Source organism: Natator depressus, chromosome 6, assembly GCF_965152275.1.
Source record: "Natator depressus isolate rNatDep1 chromosome 6, rNatDep2.hap1, whole genome shotgun sequence".
Lineage (NCBI taxonomy): Eukaryota > Metazoa > Chordata > Testudines > Cheloniidae > Natator > Natator depressus.
The window spans coordinates 85,571,972-85,598,544 of record NC_134239.1 but is presented as its reverse complement, the minus strand read 5'-3'; the positions used below and the strand labels follow the sequence as shown (position 1 = coordinate 85,598,544).

At 46.9% G+C, this 26,573-nt stretch overlaps 1 protein-coding gene across 1 annotated transcript; it reads right to left on the bottom strand.

Annotated features, from left to right (window-relative positions):
- Positions 1-657: 657 nt before the first annotated feature.
- On the bottom strand, positions 658-2,905 carry INSM2 (INSM transcriptional repressor 2). The gene has a single exon (XM_074955875.1). The coding sequence runs from the start codon at positions 2,811-2,813 to the stop codon at positions 1,383-1,385; it is 1,431 nt and encodes a 476-aa protein (XP_074811976.1). The 5' UTR covers positions 2,814-2,905; the 3' UTR covers positions 658-1,382.
- Between the last annotated feature and the right edge of the window lie 23,668 nt (positions 2,906-26,573).

Here is a 26,573-nt window from a genome sequence, read left to right as displayed (position 1 = left end):
AAACTTAATATTGCGTGTCAGTATAGAAGGGGCGCCTATCACATCTGCTCTTTAGCAACATGTAGAAGGATTGTGTCTTCTAAACATAGCTAATGTTCACAAAAGCAGTGGAGGGGCTGGAGTTTGAGTTAATTGAGAAAGAGGGGATTCGGGATCGTAGCCGCTTGGAATCCTGGGCGCTGAAATGGATCGTTTACAGGCGTCCTATGTGGTGATTTTGTACTGGTGATCTTTGCCCTAGTTCTGGATAAAACACAATGCAAGGAATGTACCCATGTCTGTGTAGTGTCGTGGCTAAACTAGCAACCCACTAAAATCGCAAAAGCTTTCCAGTTGTTAGAGGGGAGCGTTTCGCTTACACTACATTTTCTAGAGTATACAACATACAGTGATCAGAAAATGCGCAAATAGCTAACAAGCAGTTAACACTTCATATTTTAATAGCCAATAATAACCAACAGCAGACAGTACGGTTAATTCTCCATAAGTATTGCTAGTTATATAGGACTTGACACTGACTTAATATGAACACTTAACTTTATGTACTTTTAATACAGGATACAGCGAAGAAAACACTTCATAATAAATTGTTAAAATTGAGGAGCCGGGGCTTCTATTAAAACAGTTTAACTAAGCCAGTCTCCCTTTTTAACGAAAAATAATACTCTTTTTAAATAGGATATTTACTTCTATCCTGGGGGAGAGGGGACAGGAGATTATTTACTTTCACTTTGTCAGTAGCCGCTTCCCTAGCACTCCCCAAAGCCCACAGCCAGCCCGAGGTTTTTATGTTTGGATAGTTTTCGTCTTTTCAAGCATTGTATAAGAGCTCTTCAAAATACTGTTACTAACTTTCAGTGGTGGGGGGGGGGCGCATGCCTAGAACCAACGCCCCAACTTTACTGAAAATATGACTCTTGTCACTAATTCTCTCTCACTTCTTGGATTCACAGAACACACATTGCAGTCTAAGTCCATTAAGGCAGCAAGGATAATTCGTAGTCAACTTGTGGTTGACTTACTAAACTTTTGGCATGATGGCAACGGGACTTTTCGTTCGCTGCCACTTGGCAGCCTCTCCCCTGCCCCTTCCTGATTTTTCCTTTGTAGACATGTATGCACACACTGCGACTTTCCATAGGAATTACAGCTTGGATAGGATTCGTTTAGTTTACCGGTGGTTTTGAAGAATCCTATCAAATCAACTATTTAAACTATAGGAGAGTCATTAACACTGCAGCCTACAACCAAATCCACCCCTTCCCCCTGGAGAACTACACATTTCAAACACCAGTTTAAAGGGACTCTGAAAGGTGACAGCTCAATGCCTATGAACGAGAGTCCCCTGTCGGCGCCCGTGCCTTCCCATGCCCTCTTACTCATTAGCAGCCAGGTCTGACCGCCATCTGGAGCAGAAAGACCTGCCTGTTCTCCGTGGGGTGGCACTTGTTGATGTGCCTGGTGAGCCCCGGCGAGCTGAAGAAGGTAGCAGGGCAGTGCTTGCAGGAGAAGATCTGCTGCTCCCCTTCCGCGGCACTGCTCTCGGGCTGCACCATGGGCAGCAGCAGCTCCTCTCGCACGGCGTGCCACAGCCGGTGCTTGTCCCTGGTGTCCGCCGAGGGGAAGTGAGCCCCGCACAGGTGGCAGGGGAAGGTGATCTGGCCCCGCTCCAGGGGGCTGTAGGCCGCCGGCCGGGGCGCCTCGTGGGTGCTGAGGTGCTTGCGCAGGTAAGCCTGGCGGCGGAACTTCTTGTGGCAGTAGGGGCAGACGAAGACCTCGTTGCCGCCGGGGATCGGGCCCGGAGGGGCCGCCTCCCTCAGCCCCTCGCCGCCCGCCCCGCACAGGGCGCTCTGGCCGGCGGGCTTCAGGTCTCGGCAGCAGGAGCTGTCCGCGGCGCTGGGGTGCTGATCCTGCTCGGGCGGCGGCTGGCGCGGCCCCTCCGGGGCTGCGGGGCGCGGCTCGCTGCTGTTCTCCTTCCCCTCAGAGGGGCACGGGGCGCCCGGGGGCTTCTTGGCGCCGGGGCCGTCGGCGCTGGCGGCGGGGCGGGGCTTGTGCCAGCGGCGGTGGGAGGCCAGGTTGGCGGGGCAGCTGAAGATCTTGTGGCACTCGGGGCAGCGGTACTCGACGCGCACGATGCGCGAGCAGCGGTGCTGGGCCAGCGCCAGCGGGTCGGCGTACTGCTCCTTGCACAGCTGGCAGATGAACTCGCCCAGCGGCGTGCGCCCGCCCGCGGGGGGCCCGGCCCTGCCCTCCGGCCCTTCCGCCTTGATCCGCAGCCCCAGCACGGGCGACGTGGTCACCTCGTCGGCGAAGCTGAGCTTCCGCAGGGCCTTGGGCTTCTTGGCCGGCGCCTTGGCCCGGGGCGGCCGCTTCAGCGCCGGGCAGAGCGGCTCCTGGGCCAGCCGGCCGCCCGGGGCGGGGAGGGGCGTGCGGGGCGGCAGCAGGAGCCTCTCGGCGGGCGGCAAGGACTCGGCGGCGGCGGGCGAGCTGAGGCAGCGCTCGAAGAAAGCCTTCCTCAGCCCCGCCGCGGGGCAGGCGCCCCCCGCAGCCCAGGCGGCCGGGCCCCCGGGCGGAGTTGGCCGGCAAGTGGCTATCCCAGGAGCAGGCTCTGGGCTCGGCGGCGGGGCGACCGGCTCCCTTTCCTCCCGGGCGGCTTTGGGGAGCGGGGACAAGGCTGGGCCGGCCTCCGCCGCCAGCGGGGGCTCCTGGGCGGGGGGCACCTGCAGAGGCTGCTGGAGGTCCCTCTCCTGGCGGCGCACCCTGTAGGAGCCGCCCGCCCTCCTGCTCCGCTTTACCAGAAACCCCCGGGGCATCTTCCCGCGTGCTGGGCGGTGGCGCGGGCCAGGGCACCGGGCTGAGCCTGCAGCCCCCCAGGAGCGCTGAACATCGCGGCGCCGCCTGCCCGAGGTGCATTTATACCTAAAGGCGCCTATTGTTTGCCAAGGCGTCATCCTCCCTTCAGCAGAGGCCGGCCAATGAGGAGTTGGAGCCGCCGCTGGATGAGGGAGGGGAGGAGGATGGGCTGGGAAGGGAAGGAGCCTCAAGTGTGTGGGCGGCGGGGGGCCCTCTGAGTCCTGGCTAGTGGGCCCCTCCGGCTCCTCTGAACATCCTTCCCGCTAGGGACAGAGGGTCTGAGCAGGCACAAGGCGTCCCACGCAGGTCAGGGCCCACGCAGACTCTGCCCTTGGATCTTCATGGTCCCTGCCTGGGGTTTGGAAAAACACCAACCAATACACCCATCCAACGGGGAGTACCCCCTTCTGACCACGCTGTAGCTAGACCAGTTTAGCTCCCCCCAGCCCAGCGCTGGGTATGGGCTGCCACAGAAACCCCAGGTGTCTGGTCTGACGGCTACCAAATGTGATCTTGACTAGAGACCCACCCTGGGAGTTCCAGGCAGGCTCTCGGCGATGCTTACCCTACAGTTCCCAAGACCATGGGAGTCCAGGGAGTTACCTTAGGGGAGCTTCTCCTGGAGTGACCGTTCTTTAAAGCTAGGGAGGTTGGTTAAGTGAAAGAAGCAATTTCTCTTCCCTCTAAAATTCTGGAGATTGATCTGAATTAATGTATTGCACGTGTTTATGTCCTGTCTGTAGCTGGTTCTTCAGTGTATCTGTCTCGCTATTTCCTCCCTCCGCGGCGCCCCACCATCACTTACTCCCTCTTCTGCAAGGCGTTTGCCTCGTGGACTAAGACGTTTTAGATCTTCTTATAGCAATGGATCAAATGCATATCCCCCGTCATGAAGTGAATCCTGTGAGGTGTATTTAGTCCATCACATCAAGAAAAGCGATAAACTTAACAGGAAGTCCTCACTCCCAGCCTTACAAGATGTCCTCCTCCTGTGAAGGTAGGTGAAATATATCAATGTAAGGGTCGTTTTCTCTTTAATTACAAGGTTACCTCCCATCTAAATGACATGTGTCTAGTCTTGATATAGTTTGCTAAGTTAGGTTTTTATTCCTACCCGAAAAAAGGCAACAGAAAGCACATGCACTTACAGCCTCTCCCCATTCCAGCGCTCCTTGGGAAAAGAAGCACCAGGACTTTGTAAAGGTGGAAGATTGGCTTCTATGTGTGTCAAGCTACACTTGACTTGTTCAGCAAGTGAATCATAGGTTTTTCCTTCCGTAGCTCCTATCAGGTCCATCCCACTTGTCAGTGCAGGGTTGGTGGTCCCTATTGTACCTTTGTTAGAGCTTTGTCCACTCTAGTTTGAAATGATCTAAGGTGTCTGCAGTTGCACTTTGGGATGGAATTGGGGCTGTGTGTCTGTCACTGTGTTTCTCTTTAGGGGTATTTCCTCTACTGCCAGGCACCAGCACTCTCATTACCATACAGCTGCTGGGCTGCTTGCTGCAGCTTCACACTGTTGGAGAGAGAGAGGGATGGAGACACGGGACAATTTAATGCACTGAACCATTGGCTTGTGTTTTCATTTCAAACTGTGCCTCCTAAAAGCTCCAGGGGAAAGGGCTTTTGTCTGCCAGCTACTGCACCTTGGTAAGTTAAGTCCCAAGCAGACTGCGAAGAGCTACGAAAGGATCTCTCAAAACTGGATGACTGGCCAACAAAATGGCAGATGAAATTCACTGCTGATAAATGCAAAGTAATGCACATTGGAAAACATAATCCCAACTATACATATAAAATGATAGGATCTAAATTAGCTGTTACCACTCAAGAAAGAGATCTTGGAGTCATTGTGGATAGTTCTCTGAAAATATCCACTCAATGTGCAGTGGCAGTTCAAAAAGCGAACAGAATGTTGGGAATCATTCAGAAAGGGATAGATAATAAAATATAAAATATCATGTTGCCTCTATATAAATCGATGGTATGCCCACATCTTGAATACTGCATACAGATGTGGTTGCCCCACCTCAAAAAAAGATACACTGGAATTGGAATAGGTTCAGAAAAGGGCAACAAAAATAATTTGGGGTATGGAACAGCTTCTGTCTGAGGAGAGATTAATAAAACTGAGACTTTTTAGCTTGGAAAAGAGACGACTAAGGGGGGATATGATAGAGGTCTATAAAATCATGACTGATGTGGAGAAAGTAAATAAGGAAGTGTTATTTACTCCTTCTCATAACACAAGAACTAGGGGTTACCAAATGAAATTAATAGGAAGCAGGTTTAAAACAAACAAAAGAAAGTATTTTTTTCACACAAGGCACAGTCAATCTGTGGAACTCCTTGCCAAAGGATGTTGTGAAGGCCAAGACTATAACAGGGTTAAAAAAAAACCTAAATATGTTAATGGAGGATAGGTCCATCAATAGCTATTAGTGAGAATGGGCAGGGATGGTGTCCCTAACCTCTGTTTGCCAAAAGCTGAGAATGGGCCACAGGGGATGGATCACTTGATGATTACCGGTTCTGTTCATTCCGTTTGGGGCACATGGCATTGGCCACTGTCAGAAGACAGGATACTGGGCTAGATGGACCTTTGGTCTGACCCATTAGGGTTGTTCTTATGTTCTTATGTAACAGGTCAAAATAGTTAGGAATTTCCCCCCAAAATTAAATTTTCCTAGCAGAAATTCTAAGATGTCTATTCCTTTTACAGTCCTAATCCAGCTAAAGTAAAATACTTCTAATAGAACTTCTATTAGGCACAAAGGGACAAAAAGATTAAAATTAAAAGAGCTTTTAACCTCAGAGTGTCTGTGTGACAGAAGCTGTGTTAATTTGCGAGGGAAGGAGCAGGTTGTGCAGGTGGGATGCTCAGTTACTATTAGGGACAATTTGGCATGTCTAGATGAAGATAAAAGGTGTTCCTTTAAAACTTATTAGTTAACATGCTTTAAATAACATATTTTAAAATCCTAGTTTAGACAGGACATGTATTTTGTGATAGTGTCTAGCCGTGATTGAAATTCTGTATATCTGTCATAACATGAGAATTCATCTGTGATTAAAGAGAGAGGCTGTATGCATAACTGCAAGAGTATAACACTCCTCAAGTTCTAGGGAGTTCCTAGACTATCTGTGTTTTGAGGGGAGAAGAGGAGAATTATGCAGAATTGAGTTGCTTCATTTCATCCACATCAGGATGGTTCTTTTGCAATACATTTCCCATACATACTCACACACCTTATTCATGGCCCTGTATGGACAGTTTGTGAGTATAGCAAATAGAGTGGTGGACAGTTTGTGAGTATAGCAAATAGAGTGGTAGTGCTGTTTAATAATTCAGTAATCATTTTCCCTTAGAAATGCTGTTGTCTGAGAATAGAACAAGGTAAAAGTGCAATGATAGAATTATATGGGGAAGAATTGTTTAAATTCTCCTTGGCTTCAGCCCATGCTATCAGTTTCTCACATTCTTGAACATTGGAATTGACTCATTTATCTAAAATCATTTTTAAAAAAGACATAGGGTGTTAGTAGCCTGTGATATACAAGAGGTCAGACTAGATGATCTGGTGGTCCTTTCTGGCCTCAAACTCTATGAATATATCTACTCAGCAACTAAGCACCTGCAGCTGGCCTGTACCAGCTGACTCAGGCTCACCGGGCTTAGGCTGCAGGGCTGTTTCATTGCTGTGTAGACTTCTCGGCTCAGGCTGGAGCCCAGGCTCTCAGACCCTGCGAGATGGGAGCATCCGAGAGCTTGAGCCCCAGCCTAAGCCCAGAAGTCTACACAGCAATGAAACAGCCCCGTAGCCTGACCCCTGCAAGCCTGAGTCAGCTGACACAGGTCAGCTGTGGGTTTTTCTTTGCTGTGTAGACATACCCTAAGAGTCTATGACATCCACAATGAGAGGTGAATTGTATGTAGATCTAGTGTGTGTGAATACTGTATAATGTATGTGCAGCATAACATATGACAGAGTATGGCAAAATGAAGGGTTATACATGTATTTCTAATTAAATTATGGAATAACATAGCTTGTCAATACAGTAAAATACAAATGATCCCCTGTTGAATGTTCTTTAGCCCGGAAAAAAAAATTTATGGGGCATGTGGAGAAGAAGGAGACTAGTGCAAGCAGTGCCTTTAAATCAAGAACTTATAACAAATAGCAGAAAGGATGAGGTCTTTTGGTCAGGGCCCTGGTGCAAATTCAAAGGTTTCCTGTACTGATTCATAACACTAAATTCATATTTCTCTTGAATACCTATGGTGATGGTACCATGATGAGTACTTCTTACTGTTAGATTCTTTCTCCTTCTCTCTTTCCCCTCCACTGTTTATTACTGCCACTTGTGTCATCTTGTCTTAAATGGGATTGAAAACTGTGAGGGGCAGAGACCATATCTTCCTATGTGTTTTACAACACTCAGCATGGTCCTAAGTGAGACCTGTCATCTCTGCTATAATACAAATAGATTATTACATTAATTGATCTGATAGGAAATTTTTCCTGATATCTGGTTTGACTTTTCCTTTTCTTAGCTGCCATTGCTTCCTTTGGTCACTGTAATTAGCACTTTCCCATTGTACTTGTTACTGAATAAATATGCCTCTTTGATATTGTGTCCCCATGTTATACCTCTCTTCTAAACTGTACATATAGAATTCTTTCAATTTCTCCTTATAAATAGCCTCTCTAATCATTCATTCACTCTTTTAAACCAGCGGTGTGCTACCAGTATTTAAACAAAGGATTGTCAAACGTATGTCCATTTTAGGTATAGATGCTACAGACAGCAGGGGTGAGGACTAGGAAATCTAATAATGTGTTTTCCTATTTAACAACAAAAACTTCCCCATCAATAAGCAAGGATGGAGCTAACACCAGTTGGAAAACAAATATAGTAAGTGCACTTGCTGTAAATCTATCATTTTTTTCCTGAAAACTATACTGATTCTATTGATAATGTAACTCAATGTTCAACTAGTATTACTTGCAGTGGAAGCAGGAGTTGAAAATCTTACAGAGGCGTAGGTCTGGAGTTAGGGTGACCAGATGTCCTGATTTTATAGGGACAGTCCTGATTTTGGGGTCTTTTTCTTATATAGGCTCCTATTACCCCACACCCCAGTCCCGATTTTTCACTTTTGCTGTATGGTCACCCTGTCTGGAGTTATCCTCCCAATGGAAATGTTTAGAGTATTACTCCTGAGGGCATTCTATGCCTAAAAATTCTGCACACAATATTTTAAAATTCTGCAAGTTTTATTTGTTAATAAATAAATGCAGAGGCTCCAGCATGGCAGTGGGGAGCACAGGCTACTGGCTGCACGAAGGTGGGAGGTCACCCTGCAGCCCCCACGACCTGGACTCAGTGCTGTGGCTGCACCCGACCCTGACACAGCAGAAGACCTGGCCCCCTGCTTTTCTGTGCTAGGCACACCAGTTGTGAGGCAGGCAGGTTCACCCGGGCAGGATCCAAGTGTGGAGGGGCTCAGTGTGGGGGGATCCAGGTGTGGGGTGAGAGGATTCTGTGTGGGACAATCTGGGTGCAGGCAGCTCAGTGAGGGGGTCTAGGTGTGGCGTGTGGGGGGATCTGGATGCACACAGGCTTGTCGAGGGGGTTGCACGTGCAGGGGCAATGGGACTCTGCAGGGGCTTCCAGATGAAGGTGGTTGGGGCTCAGTGGACAGGTCTTAGTGTGGGGGGTCTGGGTGCTGGGGAAGTGGGGCTTGGTGAGGTGGGGGTCTGGGTGCAGCTAGTTGGGGGTCAGTGGCATGGGTGTGGGGCAGGGGTGGGGCATCAGGGTGGGGGGGTTGAGTGCAGGGAGCTCAGTGGGGGGTGGTCTGGGTCCGGAGGCAGGGGGTCTGGGTGCAGGGGGCTCCAGATACAGGGGTTGAGGTTCAGTGGGGTGGGTTTCAGGTATGGAGGGCATGGGGGGTTCTGGATGTATCATGTGAGGCTTAGCAGGGGTGTCTGGGTATGGGAGGTCCAGATGCACTGGGGTTGGGTGGATGGGGGAGCAGTTCCCTGTACAGTGACTCCTCCTCTCACTGCTGAAGAGCAATGGGGGCAGGAAGCAGGGGACGATGCTGAGCTTCCTGCGGCTGTGGGAGGTTTCTGGGGGTGGTTCTGACACAGCCTCAGTAACTCCTTGCAGGGGAAGAGGAAGTCCCATCCTCTCTTGCCTTCAGCCCAGCCAGGACTAGCAGCTGATCCCAGCTCAGGGTAGGAGCCACTGGCTGGGGTGTCCCCAGCCCTGTGGTGATTTACCTCTCTGCCAGCTGCTCCGGATGCCTGAAATGATGTACATGTGCTGCTAGGGAGTTGTGTATGACTGCTCTTGCAGCTTCCCTTTGCTTCCCTGTCAGAACGTCATTTTTCTGTGAGGAAGCAAAGACATCTGCAGAGGACATGAATTCTGTGCTCGCGCAGTAGTGCAAAATTCCCCCAGGAGCAGAGTATGCTCAGTGTAATGTGGCTCATTCCAAAGGCAAAAAATTATTCTTCAAAGGTACTTTTATGAGCCCTAGGAATAAATCACCTCTGGCAGGAGTGATTTTGCAGTATTTTAAGAGGAAGTGATTCCATTAGAGACAGGGAATTCATGTCAATCTTTCTGTTAATCTGGGGGCAGAATTTTAAGAGTCTCCCAAGGAGTTTATGAATGTGTATTATGTTGTGGGACCCAAAATCCAAAACATTTGCTCTACCTTTGGTCTCATCATAACAGTGTAGGGAGGAATTGTTACTTCCAGTGGTCTTATAAGAGAATTCTACAAATACATGGGTGAAATTTGTGTCTGGGTGTTGCAACTACATTATGTATCATGCCTATGCTTAATTCAATATCTCCTATTATCTCCCACCCTGTCCCCTTTTTGCATTGCTGGTTTCTAGCCAGCTGTTTCCAATTTTATATATTTGCAGTGTATTATTTCACCACCCATCTCTAAGTAAATTATTTTGAATTTATCCATATTGATTCTTGTTACATTGAGTGCTGTTGAATTTCTAAGCTCTTTAAATTGTTCTACAGTTTTATTTTATGGTCTTCTGTTTATAACCCTTCCTAATTTTTTGTACCATCAGCAAATCTCAAATAATTTATTAAAATATTTAATAGTATTAGCTACAATAAAGACTCCTATAGAAACTTCTTTGATACTTCATCCAAGTTTGATGTGCCATTTATGGCTATTGACTGTTTTCATCTGTTTTTCAGTTTTATATTCATGCTTTTACTTTATCTAGACATCTTTCCAGTTTTTCAAATTGCAACTGTAAGCTCCTCAAGTTGGGGACAATCCTCTTTTGAATGTCTACAAAGTGTTTAGCACATGGTGGGTGCTACCAACAATAAATGATGATAATATCTCATGCAAGAACTTTTCAAAGGCAGAACTGAAATCCAGGATCCACGTAAATTAAATGGGAGTTTGCCTGCATAATGATCTCAAGATTTGGCCTACAATATAGTATATGCATTATGTTCCCATTATCTACTTTTAATTTATTTAATTTAAAAATTTTTTTTTAAATAGATTTGCCTGGTATCACCCTTATTTATAAACCTATCATGATGTTATTAACACATGCTGCTGCCCATCAAGTTATGATTGTCGAAGCATTTAGAGATCTGTTCACTTACTGCCAACTTGGGTAATAATTCTTCTTTTCAGAAATTCCTCCCATGGTTTCAAATTGATAAATTATTCTTCATTTCTTGAAAATTCTGTGGTACTACTGATTCAGAAAGGCTTGTATGTACCAACTCACAGATGTTGCATTTCTGTGATAGGCAAGCGATGATCCCTTTGTGTTGTCTGTAGACTCTGTGGGGATTTTTTAGGATGATATTTGCTTTAGTACTGGAAGTCAGTTTGAATGGCATCCTGTGATCCAGAATCAGGAATGAGTATTACAGGAGAGCGATTACAGGTAGGAAGGGCATACATGGTAGTTTCTCTCCTGAGGTGGACAAAAATAACCATCAGAACCTGCATAGAAGGCTTTTGTTTGAGTTTTGATGCCTCTGTAAATTCTACAGCTAGCAGAAAATAAGGGAAAATGAAAGAAACATGATAAATATGTGTAAACCCAAGATATGTATTGAATATAGTGGAAGAAGATTTCATCTAGGTGCTGTTGGACCTGTAAAATTGTCTCCATTTTTATTGCTGATATAGCAGAGATGCCTTTTCCTTGGGGATTAACCAACCTTCAGTACAAAGCTGAAAAGGAGTACATCTCATGAGTTTGACAGGAGGTGTATCCTCACTATAAGGGTAATAGTGGGAGTTAAAATAAGAGGGAGTATAGCTCCTGTGACGAAGTTCCTCCTCTACCTTGGTGGGTCTTGCGCTTATTGGAGGATTTGCTCACCTCGGAGATTCATGGCAGCCCTCAATTTGGCTGTTTTCATGAACCCACAGTCCAGGTCAACTCCTCCGGTATCAAGTAGGGAGTTGTGGGGGATGGAGGGATGGGGGGAACCCAGGCCCGCCCTCTACTCCGGGTTCCAGCCCAGGGCCCTGTGGATTGCAGCTGTCTACAGTGGTTCCTGTAAGAGCTGCGTGACAGCTACAACTCCCTGGGCTACTTCCCCATGGCCTCCTCCCAACACCTTCTTTATTCTCACCACAAGACCCTTCCTCCTGATGACTGATAATGCTTGTACTTTTCAGTCTTCCAGTAGTAAGCCTTCTCACTCTCAGCTTTTTGCGCCTCTTGCTCCTTGCACGCGCATCACAAACTGAAGTGAGCTCCTTTTTAAACCCAGGTGCCCTGATTAGCCTGCCTTAATTGATTCTAGCAGCTTCTTGATTGGCTGCAGGTGTTCTAATCAGCCTGTCTGCCTTAATTGTTTCCAGAAAGTTCCTGATTGTTCTGGAACCTTCCCTGTCACCTTACCCAGGAAAAAGGGACCTACTTCACCTGGGGCTAATATATCTGCCTTCTATCACTCTCCTGGAGCCATCTGGCCTGACCCTGTCACACTCCCTGACCCATGCTACAGACAAGTTTTTGAGCCAAACCTTCTTCAGGTTTGGGAAAGTCCAAGCATCGCAGCAAAATGCAAGATGGAACATATTGTTTAGCATAAGTAGCACATACTGTAAGGGACATTCAAGGTAGAGTGGCATGTAGGTTTTAACAGGCCACTCTACCTTGAATGGTTCCTTACAATATGTGCTAATTGCTTATGCTAAACAATCTGTTTCACCTTGCATTTGGCTGTGACGCTCAGAGTACCTTTCCCAGGTTGAAGAAGAGCTCTGTGTGGCTCAAAAGCTTGTCTCTCTCACCAACAGAAGTTGGTCCAATAAAAGATATTACATCATCCACCTTGTCTCTTTAATATCCTGGGACCGACACAGCTACAACTACACTGCATACAAAATCTAAACATTTGACATTTATCATACTATAGATTGGAAACGATCCATGTGCCACTACCCAGCTCTGCATACACTCTGTCACTCTGACGTCTGCTGTGTGCCTGTTTGAGGACAGCAGCTCCTTTCAGATACACTTCTTCTGTTCCATTTGTTTTGTCCTGCAACCGCGAGATAATGCAAAACCTCATCACCAGCTGATGTTGAAACCCATGACAACAGCCACCAATACTGGTGAGCTTTCCCTCCTCGACAGATGTACTTTAACCACTGGTTATTATTTTATAGATACAACATGCCTATTGGGCTCCCTAAGCACATGTACAGGATTCAAAACAAGTTGACTCAATGATAATTCAGTCAGCTGTCTTCATGACCACCCAAAGAAAACAAGAACTTTAGATTCCTCTAGCAAACGCCCCGTGCAAATAGACATGCCTTGCAGTTTTCTCTGAAGGTCAACAAACTAAGTTAGACCACTGAGAGGAGTGAGTTTCATCAGGGCTGGATTAAGGCAGGGGCTTTAGGAGCTGCAGCCCAGGGCCCTGGCTCAAGGAGGGGCCCCACAAAAATAAATCACTGGCAGGGATATCTCTCTGCAGCGCAGCAGAGCTCAAGGTGGCTGCCTGCATGCCATGTCCCCACCTTGCTCCTGGAAGTGGCTAGCTGCTGGCACGTCTCTGCGGCACCTGGCGTGGGGGGAGGCAGCTCTGCATGCTGCCCCCACCCCCAGCACCATCCCCAGCGGCACTTGCGGGTGTGGGCAACGCACAGAGACACGCTGTCCTCCTCCCCCCAGGGGCCACAAAGACATGCCAGCAACCATCCACTTCCAGGAGCAGCGTGGGGCTAAGGCAGGCAAGCAGTCAGCCTGCCTGAGCCCTGTTGCGCCACCGGCTGGGAGCCACCTGCGGTAAGCACCTCCTGGCCAGACCTCACATCCCCTCCTGCACTCCAACCCCCTGCCCCAGGTCAGAATCGCCTCCTGCACCAAACTCCCTCCCAGACCCCGCATTCCCTCCTGCACCCCAATCCCCTGCCCCAGCCCGGAGCCCCCTCCTGCACCAAACTCCCTCCCAGAGCCCACACCCCTCACCCTCTCCTGCACCCCAACACTCTGCACCAGCCCACACCCCCTCCTGCACCCCAACCCCCTGCCCCAGATCAGAATCCCCTCCTGCACCAAACTCCCTCCCAGAGCCCTCACCCTCTCCTGCACCCCAACACTCTGCTCCACCCTGAAGCCCCCTCCTGCACCCAAACTCCCTCCCAGGAAAAAGACTTGTACACAAGAGCCCCACAAAATCTAATAGCCCTGAGCCCACAGGAGAGTTAATCCGGCCCTGAGTTTCAGAGTTAAATGTTGTACCACTGGTACCATTTGACTGCAAGCTCCTGAGGACAGGAATGTGTTGTTCCAGCCCTTATGCTTAACTTTGGGATTTGTTAACTCAAGCATCTCAGCTGTCAGGACAGAGCACTAAGAGAGAGGCAGTTCCAAAGGGTCTGGAATTAAGCCATATAGGGCTTTATAGATCAACACCAATATCTTGAATTGTACCTGGAAATTAATTGGAAGCCAGTGCAGGCTTTGGAGGACACATGTAATATGCTTTCTGAATGAAACCATCACTAAGTGGGCAGCTGCATTTCATGTTTCTGAATGGTCCTCAGGGATAAAAATGAATGAGAATGCATTACAGTAATCCAGGCTGGAGATGTCAAAGGTTTGAATAACTATGGTGAGGTCTGGATCTAAGAGGAAAGATTGAAAACTCCTTGCTAGACTTAGATGGGGGAGAGGTGAGCTCCTGTGGCTACTTCATCAAAGAGAAAGTAGCTATGGGCTAAAAAAGGTAATCACTAAAAATAAAGTAGAAGATGAATATTGGCAAAGAACTAAAGAACAATCTCCCTCCTTCACCTCATTTTCCTCTCCGTCATAGTGTGGTGTTATTGTGAATTCTTACCCCACAAGCTTTTTTATATGTTAGAATTCAGAATAAACTTGACTTTTCAATCTTCTCTCACCATCTGTCGTCTGTTTTATAATTAAAGGAACAGTAAATGGAGGCAAGAGGGAAGCAGCCTTGTATGATTCATGCCTCTATAACAACATAGTTAGATCAGAGATACAGCCCCTAGGCCAGAGCACTTTAGGCAAACAAAATACAGATTGTTTTAGTGGCAGCATAAAACATTTATTCTTCCTTCTTGCAGTAGGCTGCTAGTTATCTTGCTGCACGTGGGGATAGGGGTTGGTGACAGAGGTTGAAGGAAATATCTGCAGTATGAGACTATGTATTGTCTAGTATAGCTGACCTTTCTGGTAAATTAATCGTGTTTTGTTTTAATTGAGGACACTTTATTTCAGGGGGGAAATTATGCTAACAGCTGCTTTGTTTTCCTTATTGCTCAAATACAAATGTTTTTTTTTAAAAAAAAAAAGGCTTGCTTAGTACAGGTTGTGAAACACTTTGTTCTGTGAAGATATTCAGGCTACAGGACAAAGGGATTTTAAAATACTTTTAAAACATTTTGCATGGTTTTCCAATGTTTTTGTTTTTGCTTCTAAAGTAAAGTTAATGGCCACTGAAGGCCTCAATCAAGATCAGGGCCCAGTTATGCTAGATGCTGATATACACATAAGAGAATTCTCTGCCCTGAAGAATTTCCAGTCTAAAAACATAACAGAAAAGACAAAAACACAAAATAGATAAAAGGTGGAAGAAAAGAACTCTCCATTGTATAGATGGGGAACAGAGGCACAGAGAGATTAAATGACTTGCTGGTGGTCAGAGCTGAGAACTGAACCGGATCTCCTGAGTTCCAGTCCAGTGCATAACCAGAGATCATCTTTCCTCTCAGTAGATGAGTTTTATTTTAAAAAAAAAAAAATCCTAACTGATCAATATTTCTGAAAGGCAAATGTCCTAAAAGAGGGAAAAAAGTCTAAATAAAATAATTATAAAGCATAACTAACAAGAAATATATGAAACAAATTCTACAATATATGCTCCCAACAGCAGTACATGTCCTCCAGGCCTTACTGTTTTCTGTCCTCAACCTCAATTCCCTTCCCACCTTCATATACTGTCACTTTGTGTATTTTTGGACTAAAATTTTCAAAAACATTTAAGTGATTTAGGAGTCTAAGCCCTGGTCTACACTAGGAGTTTAGGTCGAATTTAGCAGCGTTAAATCGATGTAAACCTGCACCCGTCCATGCGATGAAGCCCTTTTTTTCGACTTAAAGGGCTCTTAAAATCGATTTCCTTACTCCACCCCCGACAAGGGAATTGACGCTTAAATCAGCCTTGCCGGGTCGAATTTGGGGTACTGTGGACGCAATTAGACGGTATTGGCCTCCGGGAGCTAACCCAGAGTGCTCTATTGTGACCACTCTGGACAGCACTCTCAACTCAGATGCACTGGCCAGGTAGACAGGAAAAGGCCCGCAAACTTTTGAATTTCAATTTCCTGTTTGCATGGTCACCTGCAGCTTGCCACGCTGGCCAGAGCTCATCAGCAGAGGTGACCGTGCAGAGCTCATCAGCAGAGGTGACCAGGGTGGAGTCCCAGAATCGCAAAAGAGCTCCAGCATGGACCGAACGGGAGGTACGGGATCTGATCGCTGTATGGGGAGAGGAACCCGTGCTATCAGAACTCCGTTCCAGTTTTTGAAATGCCAAAACATTGGTCAAAATCTCCCAGGGCATGAAGGACAGAGGCCATAACAGGGATCCGAAGCAATGCCACGTGAAACTTAAGGAGCTGAGGTAAGCCTACCAGAAAACCAGAGAGGCAAACGGCTGCTCCGGGTCAGAGCCCCAAACATGCCGCTTCTATGATGAGCTGCATGCCATTTTAGGGGGTTCAGCCACCATTACCCCAGCCATGTTGTTTGACTCCTTCAATGGAGATGGAGGCAACACAGAAGCAGGTTTTGGGGACGAGGAAGATGATGATGATGAAGTTGTAGATAGCTCACAGCAAGCAAGCAGAGAAACCGGTTTTCCCGACAGCCAGGAACTGTTTCTCACCCTGGACCTGGAGCCAGTACCCCCCGAACCCACCCAAGGCTGCCTCCCGGACCCGCCAGGTGGAGAAGGGACCTCTGGTGAGTGTACCTTTTAAAATACTATACATGGTTTAAAAGCAAGCATGTTTAATGATTAATTTGCCCTGGCTCTCCTGGATGTACTCCCAAAGCCTTTGCAAAAGGTTTCTGGGGAGGGCAGCCTTATTCCATCCACCATGGTAGGACACTTTACCACACCAGGCCAGTAGCACGTACTCGGGAATCACTTTAGAACAAAGCATTGCAGTGTATGTTTGCTGGCATTCAAACAACATCCGTTCTTTATCTCTCTGTGTTATCCTCAGGAGAGTGATATCATTCATGGTCACCTGGTTGAAATAGGGTGCTTTTCTTCAGGGGACACTCAGAGGTGCCCATTCCTGCTGGGCTGTTTGCCTGTAGCTGAACAGAAATGTTCCCCGCTGTTAGCCACGGGGAGGGGGGAGGGGCTAGCCACATGGTGGGGGGAGGCAAAATGCGACCTTGGAACGAAAGCACATGTGCTGTGTATGTAATGTTAACAGCAAGCTTTACTGTGAAAGAGTGTAGCCATTGTTCTAGAAAATGTGTCCTTTTTAAATACCACTGTCTCTTTTTTTTTCTCCACCAGCTGCATGTGTTTCAAGGATAACAGGATCTTCTCCTTCCCAGAGGCCAGTGAAGATTAGAAGGCGAAAAAAACACATTCGCAATGAAATGTTCTCTGAGCTCATGCTGTCCTCCCACACTGACAGAGCACAGATGAATGCATGGAGGGAGACAATGTCAGAGTGCAGGAAAGCACAAAATGACCGGGAGGAGAGATGGCGGGCTGAAGAGAGTAAGTGACAGGCTGAAGAGAGTAAGTGGTGGGCTGAAGAGAGGCCTGAAGCTGAAAGGTGGCAGCAGCGTGATGAGAGGAGGCAGGATTCAAAGCTGCGCCTGCTGGAGGATCAAACTAATATGCTCCAGCGTATGGTTGAGCTGCAGGAAAGGCAGCAGGAGCACAGACCACCACTAGAGCCGCTACAGCCCCTGTGTAACCAACCGCCCTCCTCCCCAAGTTCCATAGCCTCCTCTCCCAAGACGCCCAAGAATGCGATGGGGGGGTCTCCGACCACCCAGCCACTCCACCCCAGAGGATTGCACAAGCAACAGAAGGCTGGCATTCAATAAGTTTTAAAGTTTTAAACTTTTAAAGTGCTGTGTGGCCTTGTCCTTCCCTCCTCCACCACCCCTCCTGGGCTACCTTTGTAGTTATCCCCGTATTTGTGTGATGAATGAATAAAGAATGCATGAATGTGAAGCAACAATGACTTTATTGCCTCTGCAAGCGGTGATCGAAGGGAGGAGGGGAGGGTGGTTAGCTTACAGAGAAGTAGAGAGAAGCAAGGGACGGGGGGGTTTCATCAAGGAGAAACAAACAGAACTTTCACACCGTAGCCTGTCCAGTCATGAAACTGGTTTTCAAAGCTTCTCTGGTGCGCACCGCGCCCTCCTGTGCTCTTCTAACCGCCCTGGTGTCTGGCTGTGCGAAACCAGCAGCCAGGCAATTTGCCTCAACCTCCCACCCCACCATAAACGTCTCCCCCTTACTCTCACAGATATCTCACAGCAAGCAGTAATAACAGTGGGGATATTGGTTTCGCTGAGGTCTAACCGAGTCAGTAAACTGCGCCAGCATGCTTTTAAACGTCCAAATGCACATTCTACCACCATTCTGCACTTGCTCAGTCTATAGTTGAACAGCTCCTGACTACTGTCCAGGGTGCCTGTGTATGGCTTCATGAGCCATGGCATTAAGGGGTAGGCTGGGTCCCCAAGGATAACTATAGACATTTCAACATCCCCAACGGTTATTTTCTGGTCTGGGAATAAAGTCCCTTCTTGCAGCTTTTGAAACAGACCAGAGTTCCTGAAGATGCGAGCATCATGTACCTTTCCCAGACATCCCACGTTGATGTTGGTGAAACGTCCCTTGTGATCCACCAGTGCTTGAAAAGTACCCCTTGCGGTTTATGTACTCGCCGGCTTGGTGCTCCGGTGCCAAGATAGGGATATGGGTTCCGTCTATGGCCCCACCACAGTTAGGGAATCCCATTGCAGCAAAGCCATCCACTATGACCTGCACATTTCCCAGGGTCACTACGCTTGATATCAGCAGATCTTTGATTGCGTTGGCTACTTGCATCACAGCAGCCCCCACAGTAGATTTGCCCACTCCAAATTGATTCCCGTCTGACCGGTAGCTGTCTGGTGTTGCAAGCTTCCACAGGGCTATCGCAACTCGCATCTCAACTGTGAGGGCTGCTCTCATCTTGGTATTCTTGCGCCTCAGGGCACGGGAAAGCAAGTCACAAAGTTCCATGAAAGTGCCCTTACGCATGCGAAAGTTTCGCAACCACTGGGAATCGTCCCAGACCTGCAACACTATGCGGTCCCACCAGTCTGTGCTTGTTTCCCGAGCCCAGAATCGGTGTTCCACCACGTGAACGTGCCCCATTAGCACCATGATGCCCACATTGCCAGGGTCCGTGCTTTGAGAGAAGTCTGTGTCCATGTCCTCATCACTCACGTCACCACGATGATGTCGCCTCCTCGCCCGGTATCGCTTTGCCAGGTTCTGGTGCTGCATATACTGCTGGATAACGCATGTGGTGTTTAATGTGCTCCTAATTGCCAAAGTGATCTGAGCGGGCTCCATGCTTGCCGTGGTATGGCGTCTGCACAGAATAAAGGCGTGGAACGATTGTCTGCTGTTGCCCTGACGGAGGGAGGGTCGACTGACAACATGGCTTACAGGGAATTAAAATCAACAAAGGGGGTGGCTTTGCGAGAAACTGAATGGCCCCCTCAAGGATAGAACTCAAAACCTCAAGGATAGAACTCAAAACTGCGTTTAGCAGGCCGTTGATTTCACAGAGGGAGGGAGGGAGGGAGGAGAAAATGAATACAAAACAAATCTGATCTATTTCTTGTTTTGAGCCACTTCATCTATCTTTATACATCTTGCTGGCAGCAGACTGTGCAGTACGACCACTAGCCATCATCATCTCCTGGGTGCTCGGCAGAAGACGGTGCAGTATGACGACTAGCCATCATCTTCTGCTAGCTGCAGATTAAAAGACAGTGCGCTGCCGGTAGGACTCAATCGCCATGAGAGGAAACAAGGGAAATGACCTGGCTGAGTCACTCCCATGTTTGCCCAGGCGCCCAGTTAAAAGAGCACCCAGGACTACGTCGATGACGGCTACCAGTCATACTGCACTGTCTGCTGCCAAAAGGCAATAAACTGCTGCTGTGTAGCAATGCAGTATCATGTCTGCCAGCACCCAGGAGACATACGGTGACGGTTAGCTGAGCAGGCTCCATGCTTGCCATGATATGGCGTCTGCACAGGTAACTCAAGAAAAAAGGTGCAAAACAATTGTCTGCCCTTGCTTTCACAGAGGGAGGGAGGGAGGGAACGGGGGCCAGACGATATGTACCCAGAACCACCCGCGACAATGTTTTAGCCCCATCAGGCACTGGGATTTCTACCCAGAATTCAAATGGGCGGCAGAGACTGCGGGAACTGTGGGATAGCTACCCACAGTGCAACGCTCCGGAAGTCGACGGTTGCCTCGGTACTGTGGACACACTCCGCCGACTACATGCACTTAGAGCAGTTGTGTGAGGACACACACAATCAAATGTATAAAAACGCTTTCTACAAAACCGACTTCTATAAATTCAACCTAATTTCGTAGTGTAGACATACCCTTAGTCCCATTCTCAAAGGTGACTTACAGCTTAGATCCACAAAGGGATTTAGCAAAAAGAAAAGGAGTACTTGTGGCACCTTAGAGACTAACCAATTTATTTGAGCCTAAGCTTTCGTGAGCTACAGCTCAAGTGAGCTGTAGCTCACGAAAGCTTAGGCTCAAATAAATTGGTTAGTCTCTAAGGTGCCACAAGTACTCCTTTTCTTTTTGCGAATACAGAATAACATGGCTGTTACTCTGAAAGGGATTTAGGCATCTCACTGCTACTTTAGGGCCCGGATTCACAAAGGTATTTAGACTCCTAACATTCATTGATTTCAGTGGAAGTTAGGAACCAAAATACCTTTGTGGTTCTGGGCGTAGGTGCCTAAATACAATATTTAGGTTCCACTGAAATCTTCAAACCCCCCACTCAGCTGTTGCCTAACCCTGGAGGCACCTATGTTTCTGCCAGTAAAGTTCCCAAGGCAGCTACCACCAGTGAGCAAGCTCAACACTTCCTAAATCCTGATGCCTCCGACCTGCTCTGTATCTAGTGCAGTTACCCCAAGCCCCAATGGGATTCTAAAGCTAAACATTCCTCCAACTGTCCTTTGGGGCCCAGTCCATTAGAGATTCACAAAGGGAGGAGGAGATGGTGCTCTTATGCCCAAGGCATTCCCTGGGATGTAGGAGATGCAGCTTCAAGTTCCCAGTATGCCTTGGGCTCTCCCAAATTCATGGTCCATTTTGGTCAATTTCACAGTCATAGGATTTTTTAAATCATACATTTCATGTTTTCAGCTATTTAAATCTGAAATTTCACAATGTTGTAATTGTAGGGATCCTGACCCAAAAAGGCGTTGTGGGGGGGCTGGGGGTTCAAGGTTATTGTAGGGGGGCTTTCGGTACTGCAACCCTTACTTCTGTGCTGCTGCTGGCAGCGGCGCTGCCCTCAGAGCTGGGCAGCTGGAGAGCAGTGGCTGCTGGCCTGGAGCCCAGCTCTGAAGGCAGAGCCACTGCCAGCAGCAGCACAGATGTATGGATGGCATGGTGTGGTATTGCCACCCTTATGTCTGCGCTGCTGCCTGCAGAGCTGGGCCCTCAGTCAGCAGCCCCCACTCTCTGGCCGCCCAGCTCTGTAGGCATGGTATGGTTTTGCCACCCTTACTTCTGCACTGCTGCTAGCAGGGCTCTGCCTTCAGAGATGGGTGCCCGGCCCACAGCTGCCACTCTCTGGCCGCCCAGCTCTGCAGGTAGTTCAGAAGTAAGGGTGGCAATACTATGACCCCCCCCATGAAATAATCTTGCGACCCTGCCCCCTGCAACTCCCTTTTGGGTCAGGACCCCAAATTTGAGAAACGCTCATCTCTCCCATGAAATCTGTATAGTATAGGGCAAAAGCACACAAAAGACCAGATTTCACGATCTGTGATGTGTTTTTCAGGGCCCTAGTCACGGAACTATGGGATATTTCGGTGATGGATTTTCTCAATCTCTTCTGTTGAAGCTGTTCACTTTGTATAAATAATTAAATATTCTTTGGTGTAGGGGCTGGAACCCTGGACTCCCAAGTGTGTGCCCTAAGTACCTGGCCCAATGAATACTGAAGTCTTCCATAGGCAGTGGTTAGGGCACTCACTTGGGATGCAGGAGATCTGTGCTCAAATCCTTTTTCTAAATCAGATAGCACGGGGATTTGAACCTGGGTCTCTCACAACCTACATGAGTACCCTAACTACTGGGCTGTTGGTTATAAGGGAACAGCAGTGTCATCACCATAGTTTTTCAAGAAAGGACTGACCTGGTTCTTAACTCCAGGAGAGACTTCATGCCTGTGAACCCTGAGTAGAGGGATGTGCCCCCTTCCTGCCTGTAGTTAAGCGCTTAACTACCTTTGGGGGGCAGGGCCTAAGCCCAACTCTTCTCAGCATTTCTCATTGACTAGCTTAGGCAGCTCCCCACTCAGCTCACTGGCTTCTGTGAATCCCCCCATTCGTAGGCACCTCACTCTCCCCATGAATTGTATACGGAGCCTAGGTGCCTGACTCAGGGCTGTGTATTCCATTTGGTGGCAGGGCATATAAATGTTAGGTGTGGTGATGCCTAAATCCTTTTGTGGATCTAGCCTTTAGGAGTCTAAATCAGACTGGTTTCAAAGGGAGTTAGGTGCCTAAATATCTCTGAGGAGCTGGGTGTTAGGTGCTTTGGAAAATTTTATCATTGGTCTAATTTAGGACCTGATGCAAGAAAGGGATTAATCCTTTCTTTCTAGTGCAAGCAGAAAAGTCCACTCTCATGCATCCTTTTGTAGGATTGGACCCTGGGGTATCAATCCTGCAATGAGCTCCACCCCTGGTCTCCCTCTCCTTCCCTCCTCTGCTGTCATTATTATTAATTACATTCTATATCTTTTATTATAGTAGGACAGTCTTTCCCTTCATCTATTGCTGGCCCCTGTACATGGGGGGAAAGAATTTCTCTTTCCCCACTACCTTGAATTAGCACACATTCTCTTCCTCTTGCTTCTCACACGACACACACACATCAAACTGCTCCCCACTCCCTCATCTCATCTTAAGTAATTAAACAATTCAAAATTAATTAATTAAGGCTCACAGCAGGATTTTAACTCATAGGGCCCCAGTACTAGCAGCTAATGCTTTATCCCACAGTGTAGCCCTGCTGCTTGGCAATATAGTCTCTTCACAGAGACATGATTTACACACCTGAGACAGCCATGAAATGTGCCCGTGTGTTGCTCATACAGCCAGCCACATAGCACACATAGGATATTGTGAGAGTAGCAAGTAGAGCTGACACCACTCAGTAGTGCCATAATAATAGTTACTTCCTCATTTAAAATATTTATGCTCCCCTCCCATGTAATAATGCAAGGAAGAGAAGAATATTTGAATATCTGTGGGATTATCACCAGAATAATGCATATTTCTTGCCATACTTTGGGGAAGGGGGGCTAGCGATGCTCAGAGTAGGAGGGGAAGTCATCTGGAAAAGATGCAGTGCAAATCTCTTTGTGTGTACTGTGTGGGTGTCTTTTTTAGGGCCTGACCTTCCTGTGTCTCTGTGAGTCTTTCATCCTATAAAGGTTATAGCAGAATAGACTATGTTGCCATTGTTACGTAACCCTGGATCTTCAGTGTATCTGTTTCCTTGCTGACAAACCCTAGGCCCTGGCCACAGCTACGATCTCCTTATCCTTAGGGATTTCATACAGTATGATTGCTATCTGTGGTGCTTGTAGCTATGAAACTGAAAGGAGAGGTGTTTCTGTGTACTGCACCTTTAAATGGAGAGCTGCAGAGGTGACTTCGAGCTGCCATTTTGTGTTTACTTTCAGATACAGAAAGTTACTGAGTCACTGTACTCTTTCTCACATGGAAACTTTATATTTGTTCTTTCCCTCCATTGTTTCACAGAAACTGAAATAAGTCATCAGGCTTTGCTCTTTGTGCAAGGGAAAACTGAGCACATCCCAGCTGTCTACATGTGGTTCCCAGCCTCCCGATGCTAGCAGTTTTGTTTTATTTTTTTCTGTGCTGTGCTGCTGTCAGCTGGTTCCTTTGGCTGTTCTGTGCTCCTACCCCCTCTCAAGGAGGGAGAGTTAATATGGAAACTGTCAGGATTAACTAGCACTGATTTTTCCAACAAAAGCTCCTCTGATTTGGAGGGCAGCACACAGCAGAAGGGCAGTCATCCATGATTTCTCCCACCCACCTAACTTGTGACCATATCCCCGCAGTTTCTCCACATTTTCATCAGCCTCAGAAATCTCTCTCCTGCCTGAGATGTACATAACTCCTGCTGGGAAAATATCACCTAGGCTTTGGTTTCTCATGCAGAGGGTTCTCATCCACATTTTGAAATAAGCTGCAAAGAAGTGAGCTTCAGAACAGATGGGAGCACAGGAGCAACGACACAAACTCAAATGTAATAGGAGTGGGGGGCAGATGGAGAGAGAGACGGGGGATGGAAAAAAGTGGAAGGGAAGGGGAGGACAAGAAGAAGAGGAGGAAACCAGTGTAGGAAGCAGATTAGTGTGCATCATATAAAAACTATCCAGAAAACTATAAATCATAAAAAATAATACTGTAAAACACATCCAGAAGATTGTGTGACTGCATGAATCACAAAAGTAGCAGTGAGGGAAAAGTGAAACCCTTAGATTCAGAAAGAAAATAACAGATGTAACTCATTTTGCTGTATAAACCATTGTTCAAAGAATCTGGGGCGTGGTGACTTAAAGCGAGCTCTGGTGGAGTGACCTGCCTCTTTTTTAAAAAATTAACACTTCCAAAGTTTTGCTAAGCCAACCTGGTGGCCTAGAGGGAGGGCCAGACCCTACAAACTCCCATTATGCACTAATGGTTGGGAATATCAGACAGATGAGGCTGGGGGATTTCTCCTGCTACACCATTGGACGCTTGTGGTTCCATCAAAACAGACGTTCTGCCTAAGTTCTTGGTGTATAGCACAGGAAATATAGGGGTCTTGTGGCCAGGGTTGTGCAGTGATGCTCTGATGATACTCCATCCAGAGAGTTGGAACACCTTCCTAATGGACAGGGAAAATGTGATGGTATTTCAGGAAGGTCTAAGGTTTAAGCTTAAGGCCCAGGTCCTCAAAGGTATTAGATGCCTAATTATCAATGATTTCAGTGGGAGTTAGGCACCTAAATACCTCTGGAGATTTGGGCCCAGCTCCCCTCCTCAATTCAGTCCCAAAATCCATTTCCTTCCTGGGGATTGGTCTCTGCTTTAAATGAACAAATATCTGGGGCAATTCACAAGGGGATGAAGGAATCTCTCCCAGTTGCATGAAGGGGAGGTCACCCCAAATCACAAATTATCTTTCTCAAACCCAGATATCCAGTATTAATCTCATCTTTCTGAAAAATGTCTTTTCAACCAAAAAAATACCTTTTTATTGCAAAGGAAAAGAAAACATGGAGTTTCAACAAGAAATCAAGTCATTAGACTTGCAGGCAAAAATGCTCACTGGCAGTTGCCATGCACGCATCTCCAAATACATCGGTTTTGCTTCTTTCTTGACATCTGATTAAAGTGTTGCTATCCTGTCTCTTAATTAAAGTGTTTGGAGGCGAGGCCCAAATATCACTTATCCCTACCAAGTTCACTAGCTCCATACTTCTCCTCGTACAAATATGTTTTGCTATAAATTACTGGCACTGTTTCTGTTGATAGTCAGTATAATCAAACATTTGTAAGCATGCTGTCTCTTCAATCTGTTCAGTTGATGCACTTTACCTGATCTTTCATTAAAGTAATCAAAACACTTGCTGTGCCGCATCTAATGAATGTTGCATGTATGATTAAGTACTTTCATTCATATTGCAAGTTTGATTTAATGTAATCTGCCTTTCAGACAGCCATTAGCCTAGCTCCTGCGTGAATTCGATTAATTGGCTGAATTCTTCCAGATGTCCATTAAGTATTACAGGAATTTCTATGTGAAAACAGCAGGGACTGTCTAGCAGAGAACCAAACAATGATATGTTATATTGCTGCCATGACTTACAAAAAGCTGGATTCATTTTCATTAATAAAACATCTGTACTCCTGCACAGCTATGCATCAAGATGCATTTATTTTATATGTTTATTTCTTTTATGACTATAAATAGATAGTTAAACAGAGGTACAGTGTGTTCAGCTAGAAGATACACAGACAGAAATATATTTGAAATGGAAATAGAAATAAAAAATAGCAGAGATAATACTTAACATAAGAATTAGGTATAGTGGGCAAGGCAGTGACCATTGTAGCTGAAGGCTGCTTGGCATTTTCTATTCTGAGGGTCTTTTTTCAGACAGTTATGAATCTCAAAATATTCACCTTTTGGGCTGAAATTTCCCAGGCCTGGTCTCTGCATGAAGATATGATTTTCCTCTACAGTTTGAGCAAAAATGGCACCACCATTTTTCAATGACAGGAGCTATGGAAAATATACATTTCACCATTATAAAAAAGGATTATTGTAAACAGCATCACAGTCAAAATAGCTGCTGAAGTTTGGTTTGTGTATTTGTTAATTTATTTAGGGTTTTTTGGTTTGGTTTGGTTCTGGTTTTGGGGTTGGGTTGAAGGATTGTTTGGGGTTTTGTTGTTGTTATTTATTTTTGTTTATATGTTTGTGTAAGTTGCAATTTGGAAGGGAAAGTCTTTACTGCAGAGCAGTGCATAGCTTTGGCTCAGAGGAAATTGGTTTTGACTTCACTGTTTGTAAATTATATACAGAGCACGTGCAGCAGATATTTGAGTTTGTGAAGCGCATGCCTGAGGAATGCTGTGCTATACATGTATGTGTAACTAACTTAGCTTTGCAGTAAACTACTGAGATCCCCCAGTTGCTCTAAAATCTTCCTTGTTCCTGCTGCTTCCCCCACCAAAATCCTTGGGGAATGTGCATAGGGCTGGGAGACAGGGTGGCTTGCAGCTCCTCTGCCAGCTCTACTCTTGAAGCA

Excerpts from the sequence above, each read along its gene's own strand:
- INSM2 (XM_074955875.1), bottom strand. The coding sequence starts at position 2,813 with ATGCCCCGGGGGTTTCTGGTAAAGCGGAGCAGGAGGGCGGGCGGCTCC.